This window comes from Zophobas morio, unplaced genomic scaffold (assembly GCF_036711695.1).
Source record: "Zophobas morio isolate AGI-343-1 ecotype UQ-CSIRO unplaced genomic scaffold, CSIRO_AGI_Zmor_V1 ptg000022l, whole genome shotgun sequence".
NCBI classification, from domain to species: domain Eukaryota; kingdom Metazoa; phylum Arthropoda; class Insecta; order Coleoptera; family Tenebrionidae; genus Zophobas; species Zophobas morio.
In genome coordinates, this window is record NW_026972127.1 from 3,976,582 (window position 1) to 3,996,957 (window position 20,376).

General features: G+C 33.0%; 1 protein-coding gene across 1 annotated transcript; it reads right to left on the bottom strand.

Annotated features, from left to right (window-relative positions):
* Positions 1-3,719: 3,719 nt before the first annotated feature.
* Positions 3,720-8,145, bottom strand: LOC135133669 (uncharacterized). Its single transcript, XM_064062141.1, has 5 exons — positions 8,030-8,145; positions 7,748-7,979; positions 7,584-7,699; positions 4,012-4,269; positions 3,720-3,958 (listed from the first exon to the last, which is right to left on the bottom strand). The coding sequence occupies exons 1-5, from the start codon at positions 8,091-8,093 to the stop codon at positions 3,789-3,791; spliced, it is 840 nt and encodes a 279-aa protein (XP_063918211.1). The 5' UTR covers positions 8,094-8,145; the 3' UTR covers positions 3,720-3,788.
* Between the last annotated feature and the right edge of the window lie 12,231 nt (positions 8,146-20,376).

The following is a 20,376-nucleotide window of genomic DNA, read 5'->3' on the forward strand; positions in this document are numbered from 1 at the left end:
CAAAGGGTATAACATATTCAGTTTTGTCAGATAATTGTAAGATTCGATTTAGAGATTTTTTGCTGATAACGCAGTAAAGAGATCATCTGGCGAATGACTAATTTTATGTTTTCTCGACGTTTCTCCATTTTATAACACAATTTTTGGTTTCTTTATTTTCTTTATTTTTTTGTTGTTTCATTTTTCAATTCCATGATTTTCCACGTTTAAAATTTTTCAATTTCCAGTTTTTGGATTTCCAGTCTTCTAATTTTTCAGTTTCTTTAATTTTCAATATTTTGATTTTACAATACATATTTCTTTTTTTTTATTTTTCACATTTTCGAATTTTAAGTTTTTTAATTTTTAATCTTAGGATTTTTCAAATTTTCATGTTTGATTTTCACTTTTTACATTTTTCAAGTTTTTATCATAAACTTTTTCGTTTTTTTATTTTTGATTTTTCAAGTTTACAGTTTCTTGACTTCTAAATTTTTCAATTTTTCGATTTGCAATTTTTTAATTTGGCAATTTTTCAATATTACAGATTTTCATTTTTCGATTTTTCAGTTTCTCAATTTTTCATTTTTCCCTTTTCCAATTTTTTGTTTAAGATTTTTATTTTTTATTTTCCCAATTTTTTAATTTTCACTTTTTCGATTTTATACCACAATTTTCCTTTTTTTGATTTCCTTTATTTTTGCTGTTTCTTTCGATTTTACAATTTTTCCTTTATTAAATTTTTCAAATTTTCAGGTTTTTAGCAATTTTTCTTCAAATTTTCAAGTTTGATTTTCACTTTGTACATTTTTTTTGGTTTTAATTAAATACACTTTTTCGTTTTTTTATTTTTGATTTTTCAATTTTACAATTTGTCGACTTCCAAATTTTCCAATTTTTCAATATTACAATTTCTCATTTTTCCTTTTTTCATATTCTCGATTTTTAATTGTGCCCTTTTTCAATTTTCCGTCCCCTCAATTTTTCAACACCCCGATTTTTATTTTGCATTTTCCTGATTTTTTATTTTTCATTTTCTCGATTTTATGTCACAATTTTTTGTTTTTTCAATTCCTTAATTTTTGTTGTTTCTTTCGATTTTCCAATTTTTCGTTTATTCAATTTTTCAAATTTTCAGGCCAATCGATTCCAATTCGTCGTTTTTACAATTTTTAAATTTTTCAGATTGCAGTTTTTGGGTTTCCACCCCTTTTTTACTTTTTGGATTTTCAATTTTTAGTTAAACTAGTTAGTTAGATTTCTCAAATTTTCGACAGTTTTATACTTCGATTTCTTAATTTTGTTTCACCTTTTCGATGTTTTAATTTTTCTTTTTTAAAATTGTGCAATTTTTTTTATTTCTCTATTTATCGAATTCAGACGTTTGGATGTTTTGATTGCACAATTTCTCAATTTATCAATTTCTCAATTTTTACTTTTTCTCGATGTTTCGATTTTTGGATTTCTTGGTTTTTCGATTTTCCAGTTTTTCGATGTTTCAATTTTTCAGTTATCCGATTTTTCAATTTTTTTAAATTCTGGAGTTTCGATTTGTCAATTTTTCAGTTTTTCGATTTTTAAGTTTTAGACTTTCGAATTTTTCAATTTTGTGATATTTCAATTGTTCAATGTTTTAAATTTTAGATTTTTCGATTTCTGGATTTTTTGATTTTCCAGTTCTTCAGTATTTCTATTTTGCAGTTTTTCAAATTTTGACGTTGCTAAATTTTCAGTTCTTCAATTCTTCAGTTTTTCGTTTTTTACACTTTAGATTTTTCAGTTTTCGCCTGTTTTATATATATGTATTGCGATTTGTGAATTTTTCGAATTTTTAATTTTTTGAGAACTCGATTTATCGAGATTCGGATGTTTCGATGTTTTGATTGTCTCAGTTTTTGAATTTTTCGATGTTTCGATTTTTCGATTTATCGGTTTTTCGTTTTTTTACTTTTCGGCGTTTCGATTTTTGAATTTTCAGATTTTTCAATTTCCAATTTTTTAAATTTTCAAGTTTTTTACGTTTCTGAATTTTCAGTCTTCCGATTTCTCAATTAATCAATTTTTTGGTTTTCCTATTTTCGACTTGCGAAGGTTTCGATTTTTCAGTTTTTCATTTCCTCAATTTTTCGATTTTTCAGGGTCCAGATTTTTCAATTTTTCGATTCTTTGGGTTTGCAATTTTTCGGCTTTTCGATTTCCCAATTTTTCAATTTTTTAATTTCCCAATTTTTGGATATTTCGTTCAATTTTGTGAGTTTTCTCAGTTTTTCGATTCTTCAATTTTTCAATTTTGGGTTTTTTTAGTATTTCGACTTTTGGATTTTTCACGTTCTGGATTTTTCGATTTCTGGCTTTTTACTTTTTGGATTTTCAATTTTTCGTTTTTTGATCTTTCGGTTTTCACAATCTTTCAACTTGTCGATATTTTAAGTTTTCAATTTTTAAAATTTTAAGTTTTTCGATTTCTCGAGTTTTCAGTTCTTCTATATTTGAATTTTTCAATTTTCGAAATTTAAAGTTAATTATAAGTTACTTTTTTAAAAGACATATTAGAAGAACACAAACAAAAACAGAGTAAGATACGGTACTAATAAAAATACAGGGTGTGAGTGAGAATTTAAAAATTTGGCGATTGAAATTCCATTTATCATGGGATTGTTTTTGCCTCAAATTTACATCTGATTATCTTTCCACCCAATTAACCATTCGTTATGATGATTCACTAGATGGGACACGAAAACTCAAAAAAAGGTTACATTTGTGATTTCCGGAGAATTTCGGATGCAGCATGCACAAACACTCCACCCTCTTCCAGTGGTCCAGACCAATTTTCATTAAAACGTCGCAAGCGTCTACTGTTATTTGATGCGGTCGTTTCGAAAGAGCGACAACATTCTACCTCCTAAACGCACGGAACAACGGTAGCAATAGCAGGCGTTAAGATATTTGATAAGTGACTAGAGAGTGTTTGGACTACGTGAAGAGTTATTTATGCTCAACTGTTGTGTGACAATTCTGAGTGATACCACCTTAAGAGAGGAGCGGAGTTTAAGTCCGTGCCTCATTATTTAAATTCGAGTAATAACCCCTCATCAGCTAAGAACGTGTTTGAATGTAAATCGAAGGGCGTTTGGTTTTAAATAAAGACCTGTTGGTGGTGGTTTTTTGTTTCCGACTGTTTAAAAGTTAAAACGTAGAAACTTCTCGTGGGTTAATTTATTAGATAAACATCTAAGGCTAATTATTTATACCTGAGGTTTTAACAGCAAATCTGATGGGGTTATTGGGTGTTATTAAATAATAATCACTGGTGCAGCTGGCCCTTCCTGGAAGCTTTTCCGTGCTCGGAATGTCAAATTGGAGAGTCCGAATTGTGAACCTATGATTTCCGGGGTGTTGCAAAAAGGGTTTGTCTAACCGCAACCCCGACGCAATTAGGTGTCTGTGTGTCTTGTCTGGGAGAAGTGTGTCAATGGACGAGGAATGTTACAGGTGGTCTTATAAATTACGGATATTATGTGCTTGGTCGGATTTTTGGCATTTTTATTTCGATAAGCCGATGATTTTTAATTCATTTCTGAGTTTAATGGAATATTAGTGTACATTTGGGTGCAGTTGATTTAATGGAGGGACAGCTGACTCCTTAAAGGTGACTGACTCTAAGTCGTTCGTTTAATGTTTGCTTGGTGATTTATCAAAAACGAAAATCAGCAGCCATAAATATATAAAACGTCTGGAAATGTTTTTATCCGGAAGGGTGTGGTTTCGGTTTATTATATTTCTAGACCATACAAGATAAGTACTTTAGATCACGCGTCAGTACACTTCAGAAGAGGAGGAACCACACACTCGCATTTAATCTTCTCGAAATTTTTGAAGTTGGCTTTTTCAAAGTACTGTCCGACTTTCACATCTTTTTGACCAAACTTGCAAATTTCCTGTGTCTTGGCGTCGCCTTTCAAAATTTCACTGTCGTCAGCTGAAATAAACCACTTTTGGGCATCAAGATCTAGACAGAACTAAATTTCTTACAACAGATCCAATCTTCTGGACAACAAAGTACTTCTCCAGACCGTGCCTTGGTGTAAAATGGAGCACAAGAGGTCTGAATTTTTCGCCCGTCCCTTCGGAGTTGTTGTCCACAGCGGCGTCGCTTACAGAATGGTTCTTCGAATTTTCCTTTAAAACCCTTTTGGCAGACGCAGTCCAGACAGGTGTTGGCTGGATAGAACTTTTGCCCTTCTTTGTATTCTTTGCCTTCTACTGTGCATTTCTCGATGTTGGAAGAATCTAGAAGGTGAAAACAGAGAACATAGAGAAGCGTCATAGTTTAAATTAAATGACGGTTGAGCACTCCTCCACTTATGTTGGCAACAGTGTTTGTTTCTAACTAGGAATAAAATTAACTATAATACAAAGACAAATTGACACTAGATTTACCAGAATATTACAAGCTGCTTATAAACTCTTTATTTGTCGATATTTTAATTAATTGATTTTTCAGGTTTTTTGGTTTTTCAACTTTTCTATTTTTTCAGGTTTCGATTTTTCAACTTCACTTTTGATTTTTCGATTTCTCAATTTTTCAATTTTTTAATTTCTCAGTTTTTGAAAATTTCGGTTTTTGGATTTTTCAGTTTACTTATTATTCAGTTTTTTGATCTTACGATTTTGCAGGTTTTTGATTTTTCAATTTTACGATTTTTTCAGGTTTCGATATTTCGACTTCACTTTTTTGATTTTTCGATTTCTCAATTTTTCGATTCTTCAGGTTCTCAGTTTTTGGATATTTCAGTTTTTCGATTCGTCAGTTTTTCTTTCATTTGTTAGTTTTCTGATATTTCAATTTTGGGATTTTTCAATATTTGTTCTTCGACTTTTCCATTTTTGACTTCTGGATTTTTCGATGTGTCGACTTTTTGCTTTTTCAATTTTTAAATTTTAGATTTCGCAATTTTTTGGTATTTTAATTTTTCAATATTTGAAATTTTAGATTTTTCGATTTCTGGATTTTTCATTTCAGTTCTTCGATATTTCAGTTTTTCAAGTTTTAGAATTTTTCAAATGTTTTGATTTCTTAATCAATCGATTTTTCGACTTCCCGGTTTTAGCTTTACTGTTTTTCAATTGTCGTTTTTTCAAATTTTCGATTTTTCAATTTTTCAAATTTGACATTTATAAACTGTCAATTTTTCGATTTTTCAATGAATCGATGTTTTGATTTTCCCATTTCTTGACTTTCGAGGGTTTCCATATTCCTGTTCCTCAATTCTTTAATTTTTCGATTTTTCAGGTTTTTGATTTTTTAATTTCTTTAAGGTTTCAGTTTTTCAACTTCACTTTTTGGCTTTTCGATTGCTCAAATTTTCGACTTTTTAGATTCTCAGTTTTTGAATATTTCAGTTTTCGGATTTTTCAGGTTTTCCATTTTTCAGTTTTTCTTTCATTTTGCAGCTTTTCGATAGTTCAGTTTGGGATTTTTCAATATTTCAATTCTTCGACTTTTCGATTTTTGGCTTCTGGAGTTTTCGATGTGTCGATTTTTTTACTTTTTCGATTTTTTAATTTTTCGATTGCTTAATCTTTCGATTTTTCGACTTTCCGGTTTTAGATTTTCTGTTTTCAATTGTCGTTTTAAATTTTTCGATTTTTCAATGTTTTGATTTCCCTATTTTGTTTCCCATTTTTCGTTTTTCTTTCATTTTTCGGTTTTTCGATATTTCAGTTTTGGGATTTTTCAATATTTCGATTCTTCGACTTTTCGATTTTTGACTCCTGGATTTTTCGATGTGTCGATTTTTTACTTTTTCGATTTTTAAATTTTAGATTTTTTAATTTTCAAAATTTTAGATTTTTCGATTTCTCGATTTATCATTTCAGTTCTTCGATATTTCAGTTGTTCAACTTTTCGAATTTTTCAAATGTTTCGATTTCTTAATCTTTTGATTTTTCGACTTCCCGGTTTTAGATTTTCTGTTTTTCAATTGTCATTTTGTCAAATTTTAGATTTTTTAATTTTTCAAATTTGACTTTTATAAACTCTCAATTTTTCGATTTTTCAATTAATCGATGTTTTGATTTTCCCATTTCTTGACCTTCGAGTGTTTCGATTTTCCAGTTCTTCAATTCTTTAAATTTTTGATTTTTCAAGTTTTCGAATTTTTCAAATATTTAGATTTCTTAATCTTTTGATTTTTCGATTTCCCGGTTTTAGATTTTCTGTTTTTCATTTGTCAGTTTGTCAAATTTTCGATTTTTTAATTTTTCAAATTTGACTTTTATAAACTCTCAATTTTTCGATTTTTCAATTAATCGATGTTTTGATTTTCCCATTTCTTGACCTTCGAGTGTTTCGATTTTCCAGTTCTTTAATTCTTTAATTTTTTTATTTTTAAGGTTTTTGATTTTTCAGTTTTTCGATTTTTTAAGGTTTCTACTTTTCGACTTCACTTTTTTGATTTTTCGATTTTTCAGTTTTTAGATATTTCAGTTTTAGGATTTTTCAATATTTCAATTCTTTGGCTTTTCTATTTTTGACTTCTGAATTTTTCGATGTGTTTACCATTTTACTTTTGCGATTTTTCAATTTTTGGAATTTTAAATTTTAGAATTTTTAATCTTCTGATATTTTAATTTTTCAGTATTTCTTAATCTTTCTATTTTTCGACTTCCTGGTTTTAGATGTTCTGTTTTTCAATTTTTCGATTTGTTAATTTTTCATTCCCGATTTATCGAGATTTGATTGTTCAGGTTTTCGATTGATCATTTTTTCAATTTTTTATTTTGCCCTATTTCGGTTTCTCAGTTTTTCTAGTTTTCCATTTTTTCGTTTTTTGATTTTTCCGCTTTTCCAATTTTTCAACTTTTAACTTTTTGTTTGTCGATTTCTCTATTTTTCGATTTTTCGACTTCATCACTTTTCGATTTCTCGTTCTTTGGATCTTCCAATCTCTCAATTTTTCAATTTTTCGAATTTTTAAGTTTTTTAATTTCTCGATTTATCGAGATTTGGATTTTTCGATATTTTGATTGTCAATTTCTCAATTTATAAATTGTTCAATTTTTAACTTTTCGATTTTTCGATTAGATTTCTCGATTTTTCGAATTTTCGATTATTTTAATTGTTCATTCTTTTTGTCACTGTTAACATCATACAGTGTATCGAAAACAACCACAAAAATGGTCACTAAAAACAAAACAAAAAATTCATACAAAATAGAACAGTGTTTCCAAAATGTTTTCCCGAAAAAAATCCATTGGGTTATTACGATTTCAAAAATATTCTTAGTTTAAGACGTTTTGCTAGTATAAAACACAAATAAAGAATTAATTCTTAGTTAAACAAAATATGTAAAATCATCTAAATATGTACCAAAAATATTCACTTATTCGTTATAAAAACCGACCAAACAACTATTTCCCGCAGAAATTATAGTCTAAACCAACCAAATCGCTTCTGAGCGCTTAGAGTCGACTTTGGCCTGAGCGCGCTCTCTGGTCTGTAAATCAAACAAGTTCTCAGGCGACGAGTTGTAGTGAATCGCATCTATATTAATCTCTGGTGAAAATGTAGATGATGTTGATATCAAATAGATTTTTTTTACCGCAGATTTCACCGGTGGAACAGCAGTCGTCCAAGGAATATTTTCTGTAGCAACCAGGTGTTACAGGGGCGCCAAGCCATTCCGGGCAGTCGAGAACCGCACAGATAAATCGAGAACTAAAAAGAAAACCCTAAAATAAAATTTTGGGTTTGTGATAGTCGTACATATTTTCGTCTGGTGAGCAAAAGCAGCCGATATCGCACGGTGGAGATGTTAAACTGTTGTCTACTAATTCGTGTTTCCTGTAACTTTTTCCCCGGAAGTAGCAGTGTCCATCGGGTTCTCCCAATCCAGTGCAGGTGTATTTAACTGGGCAATCTTGATCATCGCTACCATGTTCGGGAACGCAGCCTAAATCTTCGTAGATCAGAAGTCCAAGTGAGTCACATTTTTTCCCTAGATGATGAACTCTGAATTTTGATGTGTATTTTTGTTGAATAGCTCACCTGAAATGGATGCTATAGATACCACGAAGAAAAATATCTGCAGGAGTAATTTTGTTTTGAGCATTGTGATCTTTCGATTTGAAGCAATCAGCACAACAATGACTGTATTAAGAAGGAAAACAGTGGAAGAAACTTCATATTTTAGTTATCTTGTCGATAACGCTGTCAACAAAAACCAACGGACTTATCTTAGGTTCAAGTTCAAAGAATCACACCAGGTCAACACAATCTTATTAAAAACTGTTGTTTACTTGTACTTCAGTTCGAAGCAATTTTAAAGAAAATGAAAAACTATGTCCCTAAACTTTTGCAAGTGCCACTATCATCATTAATAACTTTACTCCTCCCCTCGCTAATCATTTGATAAATGACCCCAGCATGCAAAATACGCAACCGCCCAGCTGGCCCAAGACACCGAATAAATTACCACCGAAACTCGATCCTTGGTCCAAAAACAAAAACCCAATCAACAATTCCGCGTACGCGCGCTCCGATTAAAAACAATATAATTAATTATCCAAATATCGACATGCAGAACGTTTCGAAAGCGCATCGCCGGCAGCTAATTAAAATAGGAAGCTGAATCGAGCAAACTGGCCCGAAAACGCACCCGGAAGCGACCGGAGAAATGTGTATTTTTTTTAATTATCGTCCGCCTCACCTGGATGCAAATCGCCGAAAAAATAAACGAGCTAACGAGTTTGCGGGTGGACGAACGACACGTGGCCCCCTTATTTCAGTCAGGCTTGACGGCTATTCAAAGTATTCGTTAAACATGATTTAATCCCAGATCAGTCACTGCGAGGAACAAAAAGGCGGTTATGAAAATCGCATACCTTATGCGCGCAATCAGCGGATGTGTGCTGTGCATCTGCACAAAAACATGTGCGAGGCAGTGGCGGAGGAATGTGGGATGTGGGGGAGAGAAAGAGGATTTTTGCTTCCTGAGTGGCGGGTAATTGTTTCGGTATATTTATTTTATCATTTTATTTTATAGGTACTTATGTATAAGAAGGTTAAATGGGTTCTTCCAAATTCTGTTTGAGATGCTTTTGTTGGAAATAGTATTGAGCATTGGCGATGCATTTCGATACAGAAGAATCCGAAAGAATACGAAAGATTCCGTATGAATACGGTAGTATCGGAGAGAATTTGAGAGATTCCGTCAGAATCCGACAAAATCCGAAAGACAGAGCGAATCCGGAAAAATTCGAAAGAATACGGAACAATGTGAGACGTTAGGAAAAAATCCAACAGAATCCGGATAAATACTCAAAAATCCGAGAGCGTCCTAGATAATCCGGTAAAAAAATAAAAAAAAAAATCGAAAGGAGACGCAAACATCTGAGAAAGTACGGAATAATCCGAGTGAATCCATGTGAATACGAAAAATTCCGTGAGAATCGGAGAAAATTTGGGAAAATCTTAAAAATCCGGAAGAATAAAAATAATCTTAGGAAATCCGACATAATCCATGTGAATACGAGAGAATACAAAAAAATTCAAGAGAATTGGATAGAATTTGGGAAAATCCTAGAAAATATCAAGGAATCCGAGAGAATTTGAAAGAATATGGACGAATATTAGAGAATACAAAAAATCCAAGAGGATCGTTGACAAATCGAAATAAACCGAAAGGATCCAAAAAAATCCGAAAGAATATGGAAGAATACTAGAGTCTACGAAAAAACCCAGGTGATTCGGCGAGAATTCGAGACAATTCGAGAGAATCCGAAAGAACCTGAAAGAATACGGTAAGTATTGGAAAAAATTTTAGAGAATCCAAGAAAATCCGAAAGAATTCAGAAGAATCCGAGGAACTGAGAGAGAATCCGAAGGAATATGGAACAATAAGGGAGAATACGACAACATCTAAGATAATCCTGGAGAATTCAAAAGAATCAAACAGAATCTGGATAAATACTTAAAAAATTCCAAGAAATTCGAAAGGAAATGAAAAAATCCGAGAAAATACGAACTAATCCGAGTGAATCCATGTGAATACGAAAAATTCCGGGAAAATCTTGAAAATCCGGAAGAAAAAAAAATCCGAGGGAATCCGATATAATCCGTGTGAATACGAGGGAATACGAAAAAATCCAAGAGAATCGGACAGAATTCAGGAAAATCCTAGAAAATACTGAAGAATCCAAGAGAATAGAAAGAATACGAAAAAATTCAGCAAAATCGGAAAAAAATCGAGAAGATTCGAAAGAATATGGAGGAATATTAGAGAATATAAAAAATCCAAGAGAATCGTTGAGAAATCGAGATAATCGGAAAGGATCTAAAAAAATCTGATACAGAGTCCGAAAGAATACGGAAGAATACTAGAGACTACGAAAAAACCCAGGAGATTCGGACAGAATTCGAGAGAATTCGAGAGAATCCCAAAGAATCGGAAAGAATCCGGTGGTATCGGAAAGAATTTTAGAGAATCCAACAAAATCCGAAAGAAAATGAAATAATAAGAGAGAAAACGACAACATCTAGGATAAAAGTTGAAGAGAATTCGAAAGAATTAAACAGAATCCGGATAAATACGAAAACATCTGAGAACCCCTTCATGTTGATTCCGGCTAACTTCAGCTAATAAACTTAAGGCGTGAGCCAAACACGTTACATGAATTAAGTTGGGATAAAATATTTCCAGATGTTTGCCACATTTCACCATATAATCCGGAAGAATTAAAAAAAATCCAATAAAGTAATTTGAAATTTTTTGAAATTGAGTTTATTGGTGCATAATACATAATACATACATGTTTTGCACAGGTCAGCGAATACAAATTACCAAATTCTTAAAACTATATTTTACCAAAGTCACAATTCCAAAATTCTTCTATGCTATATAGTGCCCGATTTGTTAAAAACATTTTTATTTTACTTTTAAATTTACTAGGTGGCAAATACTTAACATAATCGGGTAAAGCGTTATAGAAACGAATTCCGAGGTATCTGTTGTCACTTTGAGTTCTGGTTAAACGTACATACTCTGGATAGATATTGTCATTATTCCTGGTGTTATATAAATGTACTTCTCTATGAGTTCTGTAAGTATTGATATTTGTCTTAATATAATTTAGACATTGCAAAATAAATAATGATGGAAATGTCAAAATCTGTAGTTTGCGAAATGCGTTTTGACAGTCATCTTTATATTTCAAGTTGGCAATAACTCTAACAGCTCGCCTCTGCAATGAAAACAAGCGATGATGTATGGAAGAATGACCCAAAACCATAATACCATAGCATAAAATGGACTGAAATAATGCAAAGTACGCAGATAATATAGTTTCTTGTGGAACGCGTTCTTTTAATTGTCGGAGTAAATACATTATCTTTATTAATTTGGCAGCCAATGTTTCTCCATGCGAATGCCATAAAAGTTTGTTGTCAATATTAATTCCCAAGTGGTACTAGTTTTCTCCGAATCCACTTTGCAGTCTTTAAGAGTAAATAGTATCTCTACGGATTTACTGTCATTAAGTAGTAGTTTATTACTGTTAAACCAGTTTTTAACCTTTGACTGACTTTCAAGATCGATTGAAATCACAATATCCAAATTATCACCAGTAGTTAGTAGCGATGTATCATCCGCATAAAGTATTGACAGTGTTTTGTCAATAGAACCAGGTAAGTCGTTTATGTAAATCAAGAAAAGAAGTGGGCCTAAAATAGATCCTTGGGGTACGCCGCATTTTACTGGCAAGAATGTGGACGTTGTATTTCCGTATATAACTTTTTGTACTCTACTTGACAAGAATGAAGTTATCAATTTGCAGCTGGTAGGATGGATGTTATAAGCAAACATTTTCCTGATTAAAATATCGTGCGGAACGGAATCAAACGCTTTTGAGAGGTCTAGGAACCTGCCTATAGCAAAGTTGCCTTTTTCAAAGTTTGTTTCCACTGCAGAGACAAACTGCATGAGCGCATCAGATGCACCCCGCTCTCTCCTGAAACCAAACTGATTATTAGTGAACAGCCCTTTTAATTCAAAGTATTCTGATAGTTGCATTGCCAAGATTTTCTCCAATATTTTTGACAGGATTGGTAATAGCGATATTGGTCTGTAATTTCCCGTGTCGTTGGAGCTTCCCTTTTTATATATTGGAACTATAACAGCTTTCTTTAGGCAGTTTGGAAAAACCGAGAGCTTGATGCACAAATTAACCAGTCTAGTTAGAGGAACCACAATCACATCCTTTACACTTTTGATGATTTCTACGTTCATACCATAGATGTTCCTACTTTTCTTATTCTTTAAACTGTTGATGGTGTCTCGCACGGTGACACAAGATACCTCAGAAAAATAAAAATGGGTATTCAACTTAATAAAATTTAAACATTTAACATTTTTACACATTAAAATGACAGGGTCAGTATTTGATGGCGGAATGTTTTGTATAATCCTAGATGCCATGTTAGAAAAATATGAATTAAACTCGCTAGCCGTTAACTTACAGTTATTTGAGTCACTTTTTGCATTACATTTTCGTGTTTTATTAATTAAAGACCACATTGCTTTTTGTTGGTTATTGCAGGATTTAACATAATTATCATTGGCCTCAAGCTTAGCGATTTTAATACTATTTCTGTAACATTGTCTAAAGCTGTTCCTTTCCTTCTTTACTTCCATATTCATTGTTATTCGGTATAATCCACATAAATATTGATAATGACTTCTTAATTTACAGAGGTTTTGTTTAAACCATATAATCTTTTTCTTCCTAGTTTGACTAACAATTTGCTTTTTTGGGAAGCAGATGCATACATACATTTCTAAGATGTTGACAAAATTTTAATAATAATAATAATAATAATATGTATTTAATGTCGAAAAAGATACAAAATCCATAAGACATATCGAAAATAGAACTAAACATGTGCAAACTAATTACAAAAAAAAAGAAATACATAAAAACTAAAAATAATTAATCCATACAACTTAAAGGTAGCTGTTTAAAGAAGATAAAGTTACATTAAAAAAGTCCAGATTATTTGAAATTTTGTTTATAGATCTAACTATATTATCCATAGGTGCATGAAACGTAAAATTAGTACGATGAAATCTAGGTATAAAAGTTTCAGAGCAACGAGAACCTAATCTAGGTACTCTAATATCAAACAACATAACTAGGCCAGGGCAGTCAATGCAATTCTGGAACAACTTATAACCCAAACGAATTTCAGCTTTTTGTTTTCTACTCTCCAGTAGTTCCAGGTTTACAAGTACAAGCCTTTGGTCATAGCTATAATTATCCTTATTTATTCCCATTTTAAAAAGTAGATAATTGACAAACTTACGTTGTACTCTTTCAAGACGATCAACGTGGGTTTTATAAAATGGGAACCAAATAACAAAACAATATTCAAGAATCGGTCTAACTAAAGTTACAAACAATTTGTGTAGACAACTAATATCCCAAAAATCAATAGAGTGACGTTTGATAAAGCCACAAGTTCGAAATGACTTATTCAGAACAAAATCAAAATGACTAGCAAATCGTAGCTCTGAATCTAAGATTACACCCAAGTCGTTGATTTCAGAAACGCGTTCGAGAGTAACATTATTCAAAGTATATGGAAACACAATACAGTTAGATCTACGGGTAAATGTTATAACCTTACATTTATCAGTGTTTACTCCCATAGAGTTGTTAACGCACCAAGAACTAATGATTTCAAGTTTATTATGAAGTAAATGACAGTCGTTAATACTAGAAATTCTACCAAAAATTTTTAAGTCATCTGCAAACAATAAGCAATCATCGAGTTGACAAGCCAAATCGTTAACAAATAAGGAAAACAAAACAGGTCCAAGATGGCTGCCCTGTGGAACACCTGACGTCACAATAATTGGATCAGAATAATGGTTCCCTAACTGAACTATTTGAGACCTCTGTTTTAAGTAAGATTCGATCCACTGGTAAAGATTACCGGCCAAGCCGTATTGTTTTAATTTATAAAGTAGAATATCGTGGTCAACTCGATCGAAAGCCTTGCTAAAATCAGTGTATATTGTATCGACTTGGTAACTCTCCTCTAATGCTGTGTAAGTAAAGTTAGTAAAAGAACTTAAATTAGTTACAGTACTACGTCCAGGATAGAAACCGTGTTGCTGAGATGAAATAATTGTTTTAAATGAAACGAAAATGTTCTCAGTTATTATAGTTTCAAGTAGCTTACATAGGGCTGGTATAACACAAATTGGGCGGTAATTAGTTACGTCCGATCTAGAACCCTTTTTATGTAAAGGGATGACGTACGATAGCTTCCAGATTTCAGGACAAAGACCAGATTTTAAGCACTTGGAGTAAACTATACTTAGTGGCCATGATAGACTATAGCTGCATTGCTTTAAGATATGAGCAGGAATCCCATCTGGTCCTGGGTTGAAGCTGTCCTTTAAGCGTGTCAGTTTAGTAGCAACAATTTCAGAAGTAATTTCAATATTACACATTGTTCCAGAATTATTAATAAACTGTTGTGAATCAAAGTTGACGGGAGAAAACGGTGCATTACTTGTATTATAGACGGAGCTAAAAAACTGCGCAAACATATTACATATAGAAGTCATATCATTGGAAGAATTTTCATTATAATACATAGATGTCGGAATGCCAGAATTACGATTTTTCGAGTTAATAAATTTAAAAAAGGATTTGGAGTTGAAATTGATATTGGACTGAATGTGAGACACATGATTCTTATAGTCTTGTTGGATAGAAGATTTCGTTTGTGCGCGGAGATTTTTATATTTAACATAACATTGCAAATTATCCGATCTCTTGAGTTTATTGTAAACTGCACGTTTTTGTTTTATTAGTTTCTTTGTTTTTAACGAATACCAATAGGGATAGTTATTATGAGTCCTAACACGTTTGGGAATATACAAATCGAAAGTGCAGAATAAGATGTTATAAAATGTGGTCAAGAAATCATCATTATCCAGAATCATATGCCAATTTAAGCTAGATAGATAATCATTTATTAAGTGGTAAGGAGCATTTCGGAAGTCGTAATACCAAGTATGATCATTTCTTATATCGAGAAAATTCGGCGCATCTTCAGTATAAGTGATTTCACTACAGAGTGGCGGATGATGCAAATCGATTGGAACTAAGCTATAATCAGATCTAGTAACACAAGTATTATCAGGAACAGTCGATAGAACTAGGTCTAATATAACACTGTTGTTGTTTGTTACAGTATTTAGCTGAAAAAGTTCTAAATAATTAAACGAGTCACATATTATTTTCCCTGAAGTAGAATTACATGAAATACTATGTTCAACAAAGTTATGTAATAAATGAGGCAAATTATAATCTCCCACGACACAGACCTGAGAATAAGGATGTAAATCACGAATAATTTCAATCGTTTTTATATTATCTAAATAAGATGTAATGTACAACTTTGGCGGAATATAAACGGTACCGAAAATAATGGTTTTATTCGACAACTTGACAGAAACAAACAATTCTTCGTGTGTTGATGGAGATTGTAATTTACATCTGAAAGAATTAAGATTAGAAGAAACCGCAATAAGCACACCACCACCCCAGCATTTATTGGTGGCTTCATGATTTCGATCTTGACGATACACAACATAGTTAGGTCCAAAAATTTCATTAGAAGAAATATCAGTACTGAGCCAGGTCTCAGTGAGGATGATAACATCGTAATCCAAAGCAAGTGATTCCATTAAGACAGTAGGTATTTTGGTGCGGAGTCCACGAGCATTTTGGTAAAATAGGGACAACGAGTGACGAACTAGTTTTTTTTCTTAGTTACTATTGTTGGTACACCTTTAATATAGCGAATTGTTAGATCTTGTTCGCCCGCATCAATACGACGTTTTAGTGCGAGTCTAACATTATTTAAATACTCGCGTTGCGAAGGTGTTTTGTCGTCGCTAATTTTAATATTATTGTTACGATTGATAATCACAGCTTTACTTTTCAAAACCTGCAGAGCTTGGGTAGAATCTTCAAGAATTATCTTTAAGGGACGAGGGTTATTTCCAACGCGACCCAGCCTAGTAGTTTTGATGTTAGATGTATCAATATCGGGAACAACAGATAACAATACTTTCGCAGTCTTAGAATCATCAGTAGAGAGCGGATTTCTGTCGGGCTAGACAAGGCCAAACTCGGTACGGCTCGTACGGGATGGGAATTCATTGCAGTTACCGGCTGCACTTCGTTTATTTGAGATTAGAATAACGCTGCTTCGTTGCACTCTGCTGTTAATTCCAGTTCTCATTTAGTTAGCCGTTTGATTAATAAATCGTTAATTGTATTTATGGAATCAAGTGACAATTAAATTCAGTGATTACCTATCACCCGCTACTGAGTCCCGGCGATGCAGCGCGTCCCCACTAAAATCGTGACGTAGCCCGACAGAAATCCGCTGTCTAATCATCAGCAATTTTATCTTCACGATTAACGTTGCTACTTTCAGGCAAATTAAAAATAATTACATTTTTAGCTCTTGACTGACGCTCCATTACTTCTTGAATTACGGATTCAGTAAGTTTAGCACTGTCAAAGGTTTCGGAGTTAGTTTTTAGCGAGGCAAGTTTTTCATCAAACTGGCGTTTCATTTCCTCCAAGGATTTGGTAAATTCCTTTTTCAGATCTTCGATAATAGGTGTAATGTCGGCGAATCTATCTATATTAGAGCTGCATTTATTGCATACCACTTTGATTGCACGGGATTTGGCTCTCGTGGTAATGGCATCAGTTTCCGTGAGACCAACACAAGCATAGTGGACGTTGCCGCGACAAACGTCGCATTGAGTTGTTGGTTTGTTAGATTTCACGCTAGACGGGCAACAAACTGTAGAAGACATCCCTACCTTTGTAATTATGAGATATAAAGACAGAGAAGGAACGAATCTTATCAGATGTACAAAAACGATTAGGTACTATCAGCTGTTTGTCAATTTCCAGTAATTTAATCTAGGAGACTAGTACCTAAGGATAATGTACCTGAAGAATACAATAAGGGCTTTCCACTGATACCAATTTTAATAATTGCACTTATGTATCTCACTCAATAATTCACAATTAAACGCAGAACATGCACATATAAATTTTGAAACATGTTGTTTATATCTGTGCTATTAATATTTGAAAATTTCAATGCTTCGTTCCAGTTTACAGATTCTAAAAGTTGATACAACCTGAATTTGCCTATTTGAGTAATTGGTGTAACAATAATTTTTTCTTTGGGGGGAGTCATATTGTTCAAGCTAATTTGACATATAATTCCTGTATGATCTGACAAACTACTGTTTAATAGAGATATTGTACAAGATTCAGTTTTAAGGTTGGTAAAGACATTATCTATACAATTTTTGCCCCGAGTAGCATGATTTACTTTGTGAGTTAAACCATAAGTGGACATCATGTCACAGAGAACAACATTTCTCTGATCGTTTTTATTAAAAACAATATTAAAATCTCCGCCAATTACTATATTTCTACTTAGCTTGATATTGTCTGGTAAATTAGAAATTATATATAAAAATTCTTGGAAATTACCTTTGGGTGGTCGATATACAGAGATTATAATAGTATTGAGGTCTGTTAGCATAACAGCAGCTAGTTCACATACTGAGATAACCGATAAATTTACCAGAGATTCTAGATTATTGCAGTTTAGTGTTTCGTGTGCTAAGATAATGGATCCACCATAGCCTAAATTTCCACGGCAGTATATAGATGTAGTGCGGAAATCTTCAATATGTACTGTTTCCCATTCGCTTGCGGTGAGCCAATGTTCGCTGAGACAAAGCAGGAGAGGCACACAGGATTGGTGTTTGATAAAAACGTCCACTTCATCCACTTTGTTGCGAAGAGACTGTACATTTAGGAAGAACATGTAGTAGTAGTGGCTCGGAAAAAATCCAAGAGGTTCAGAGAGAATTTGAGAGAATTTGAGCAATCCAATCCGAAAAATTCCGAATGAATACGGCAGTATCGGTGATAATTTGAGAGAAACCGACGGAATCCGAAAGAATCCGAGAGACACAGAGAGAATTCGGGAGAATCCGAAAAAATTCGAGAGGCTGAGGGAGATTCCGAGAGAATCCGAAACAATACGGAATAATGCGAGAGAATAGGAAAAAATCCAAGAGAATAATAATAATAATGATTTATTGACGGCAAATTTTAGCCTTTACATACATAAAAAGATACATAATAACTACTAGTAAGCAGTGGCGGCTCGTGCCCTAAAATTTTGGTGAGGCCACACCTTATGACGTAAAAATAGTTAAATACACATAATTTTTTTTTATATCTGTAAATTACTCTACTCTGTCAGTTGAAAGTGATACCTGAGATTAAAAAAAATTCCACTTCTATTTTTCCCACACCTGGCGACTTACTTAAGAAATTTGGAATTGTAAGTTGGTTTTATACGTCAATACTAGATGAAAATTTATGTTATCACGAATTCGGCGTTTTTTGATCACAGGAAATTTGAACATAAAAAAATATTAACAAAAATGCACCACATAATCAACTGTCCGGCAAGAACCGACGTGGAGGTGTAGAGTTTTCTTGCCAAGAAAGAAGGATAGGGCAGAATAGGAAGCAAGTGGAAGGTTTAAAACAAAGGTAAATAAAAAATGTGGCAAAACAATAGTAATATAAGTAAAATGAAAACTTAATAAAAATTGTAGTTTTCGAACAACCGCTTCAAAACCGTGGTAAATAACAAAAAAAAGATTTATAAATAATTTAAACAATAACAATACTTATGGATTAATTTATCTTGTAGGTTGTATTTACTGAAATTATGTAGCAATTGAAATAAACCTTCAGAAGTTCGTTCAGAACTAACATCGAAAAACCCCATGAATCTTTCGACAATTTTACCGGAGATAACGTAACGAAAAATAACTGATAATTGCGATTTACAACTTATGTCAGTCGTTTCATCAATCTGCCAGGAAAAAAAAAGGAGCTTCAAAAATTTGTTTGCTAATGTTCTTGTTTATGACAAAAGAAATTGATTCAGCTAACTCGTTCTGAATCATTTTTGAAGTACCGGAAAACACGGGTTTATTGTCAGAATCTTTTTCCAAAAAATTTCCCATATAAGTGTCATATCTATTCAACAATGAAATTAATTCTTTGAAATTTCCGCGATTGAAAGACGTTTCTGACTCGTCATGTCCTCTAAAGGTAAGCTCTTGTGTGCATAAAAATATAGCAACATCAATTAACCTTTTAATAATTTTCCTATTTTCGCGAACTTTGACATTAAAATTTTCTATTTCAATTTTGCGAGCAGAATCTAGAGTACTGGCAATATTCTGTTGGCCGAGAAGAACAAACTGTAGATGATATGTGATCTTTACTTTTGGAATATTTTTCCAAGGAACGCGACAAATTTTTCAAATCTGCTTATCAAGTTTCTCACCAAACCGATTCTCCACTATTCGAGAATAAAATACATGGCCAACAGAAAAGTTTATTCACAGTTGTACTCCCAGCAAGCCAATCATATTTTGTATACCTACCAATTGAGATTGAACACCCTGTTTTTTTGTTTTTCTCTTTGAATTAATGTTAAGCTTAGATCTGGACATGGACGTTTGCTTTAATTTACAAACAGTTTATCTTCGTATGTTAACTTATTGGAGGGACATTTATTCACGAGAAAGTTAATAACAATGTCATTTGTATTTCGAACCGTGGAGATTACCTGAGTACCAGATGGGCCTGCGTCCATGTTCATTATTATTTAATTACAAATAAAATTAATCGGAGTATCCACAATCCACTACTTAACCAAGTACCGAACTCTTTAACGACAACGACTGAAATTTAAAATTTATGCACTCTGCAAAGTGCAAAACGCACGTGCATGTGGACTGAGCTGAGAAGGAGAACCAATCAGATAAGAGCTGCGGCCGGCCTCAAAACTATCTGTCCTAAAGCATTTGATTCCCATAATAAACGGAACCGATAATACTGTGCGTTGTAAAAACATCGAGCCTCCTATTCCCACATTTTAATCAACCCGTGAGGCCGGCCTAAACGCATGAAAATACATGATTGGTTAGAATAACGCTGCGCCTTTATTTTGTGGTTGGCATAGAAAATTCAGTTGTCGCGCTAATTTTAAATTCCCCCGTACAAAAAAATCCATTTTTCTACTCATTAAGGTTGAAGTTTGTCATTTTCCCATCGCTGGCAGTGGATGAAATTTCATTTCACCCTCTAGTGGAAAAATACTCGGCCGTCTACGATTTTAACGGGTCGTCCAGCCTGAGCGTTTCGCAGCTAGCGAAACGTGTCGCGTATCGCCTGCACCGACCGCAC

Excerpts from the sequence above, each read along its gene's own strand:
- LOC135133669 (XM_064062141.1), bottom strand. The coding sequence starts at position 8,093 with ATGCTCAAAACAAAATTACTCCTGCAGATATTTTTCTTCGTGGTATCT. Across the intron at positions 7,980-8,029 it reads ATCTATAGCATCCATTTCAG|GGAAAAAATGTGACTCACTT; the intron begins GTGAGCTATTCA and ends TTCATCATCTAG. Across the intron at positions 7,700-7,747 it reads TGCTCACCAGACGAAAATAT|TTCTCGATTTATCTGTGCGG; the intron begins GTACGACTATCA and ends TTTTCTTTTTAG.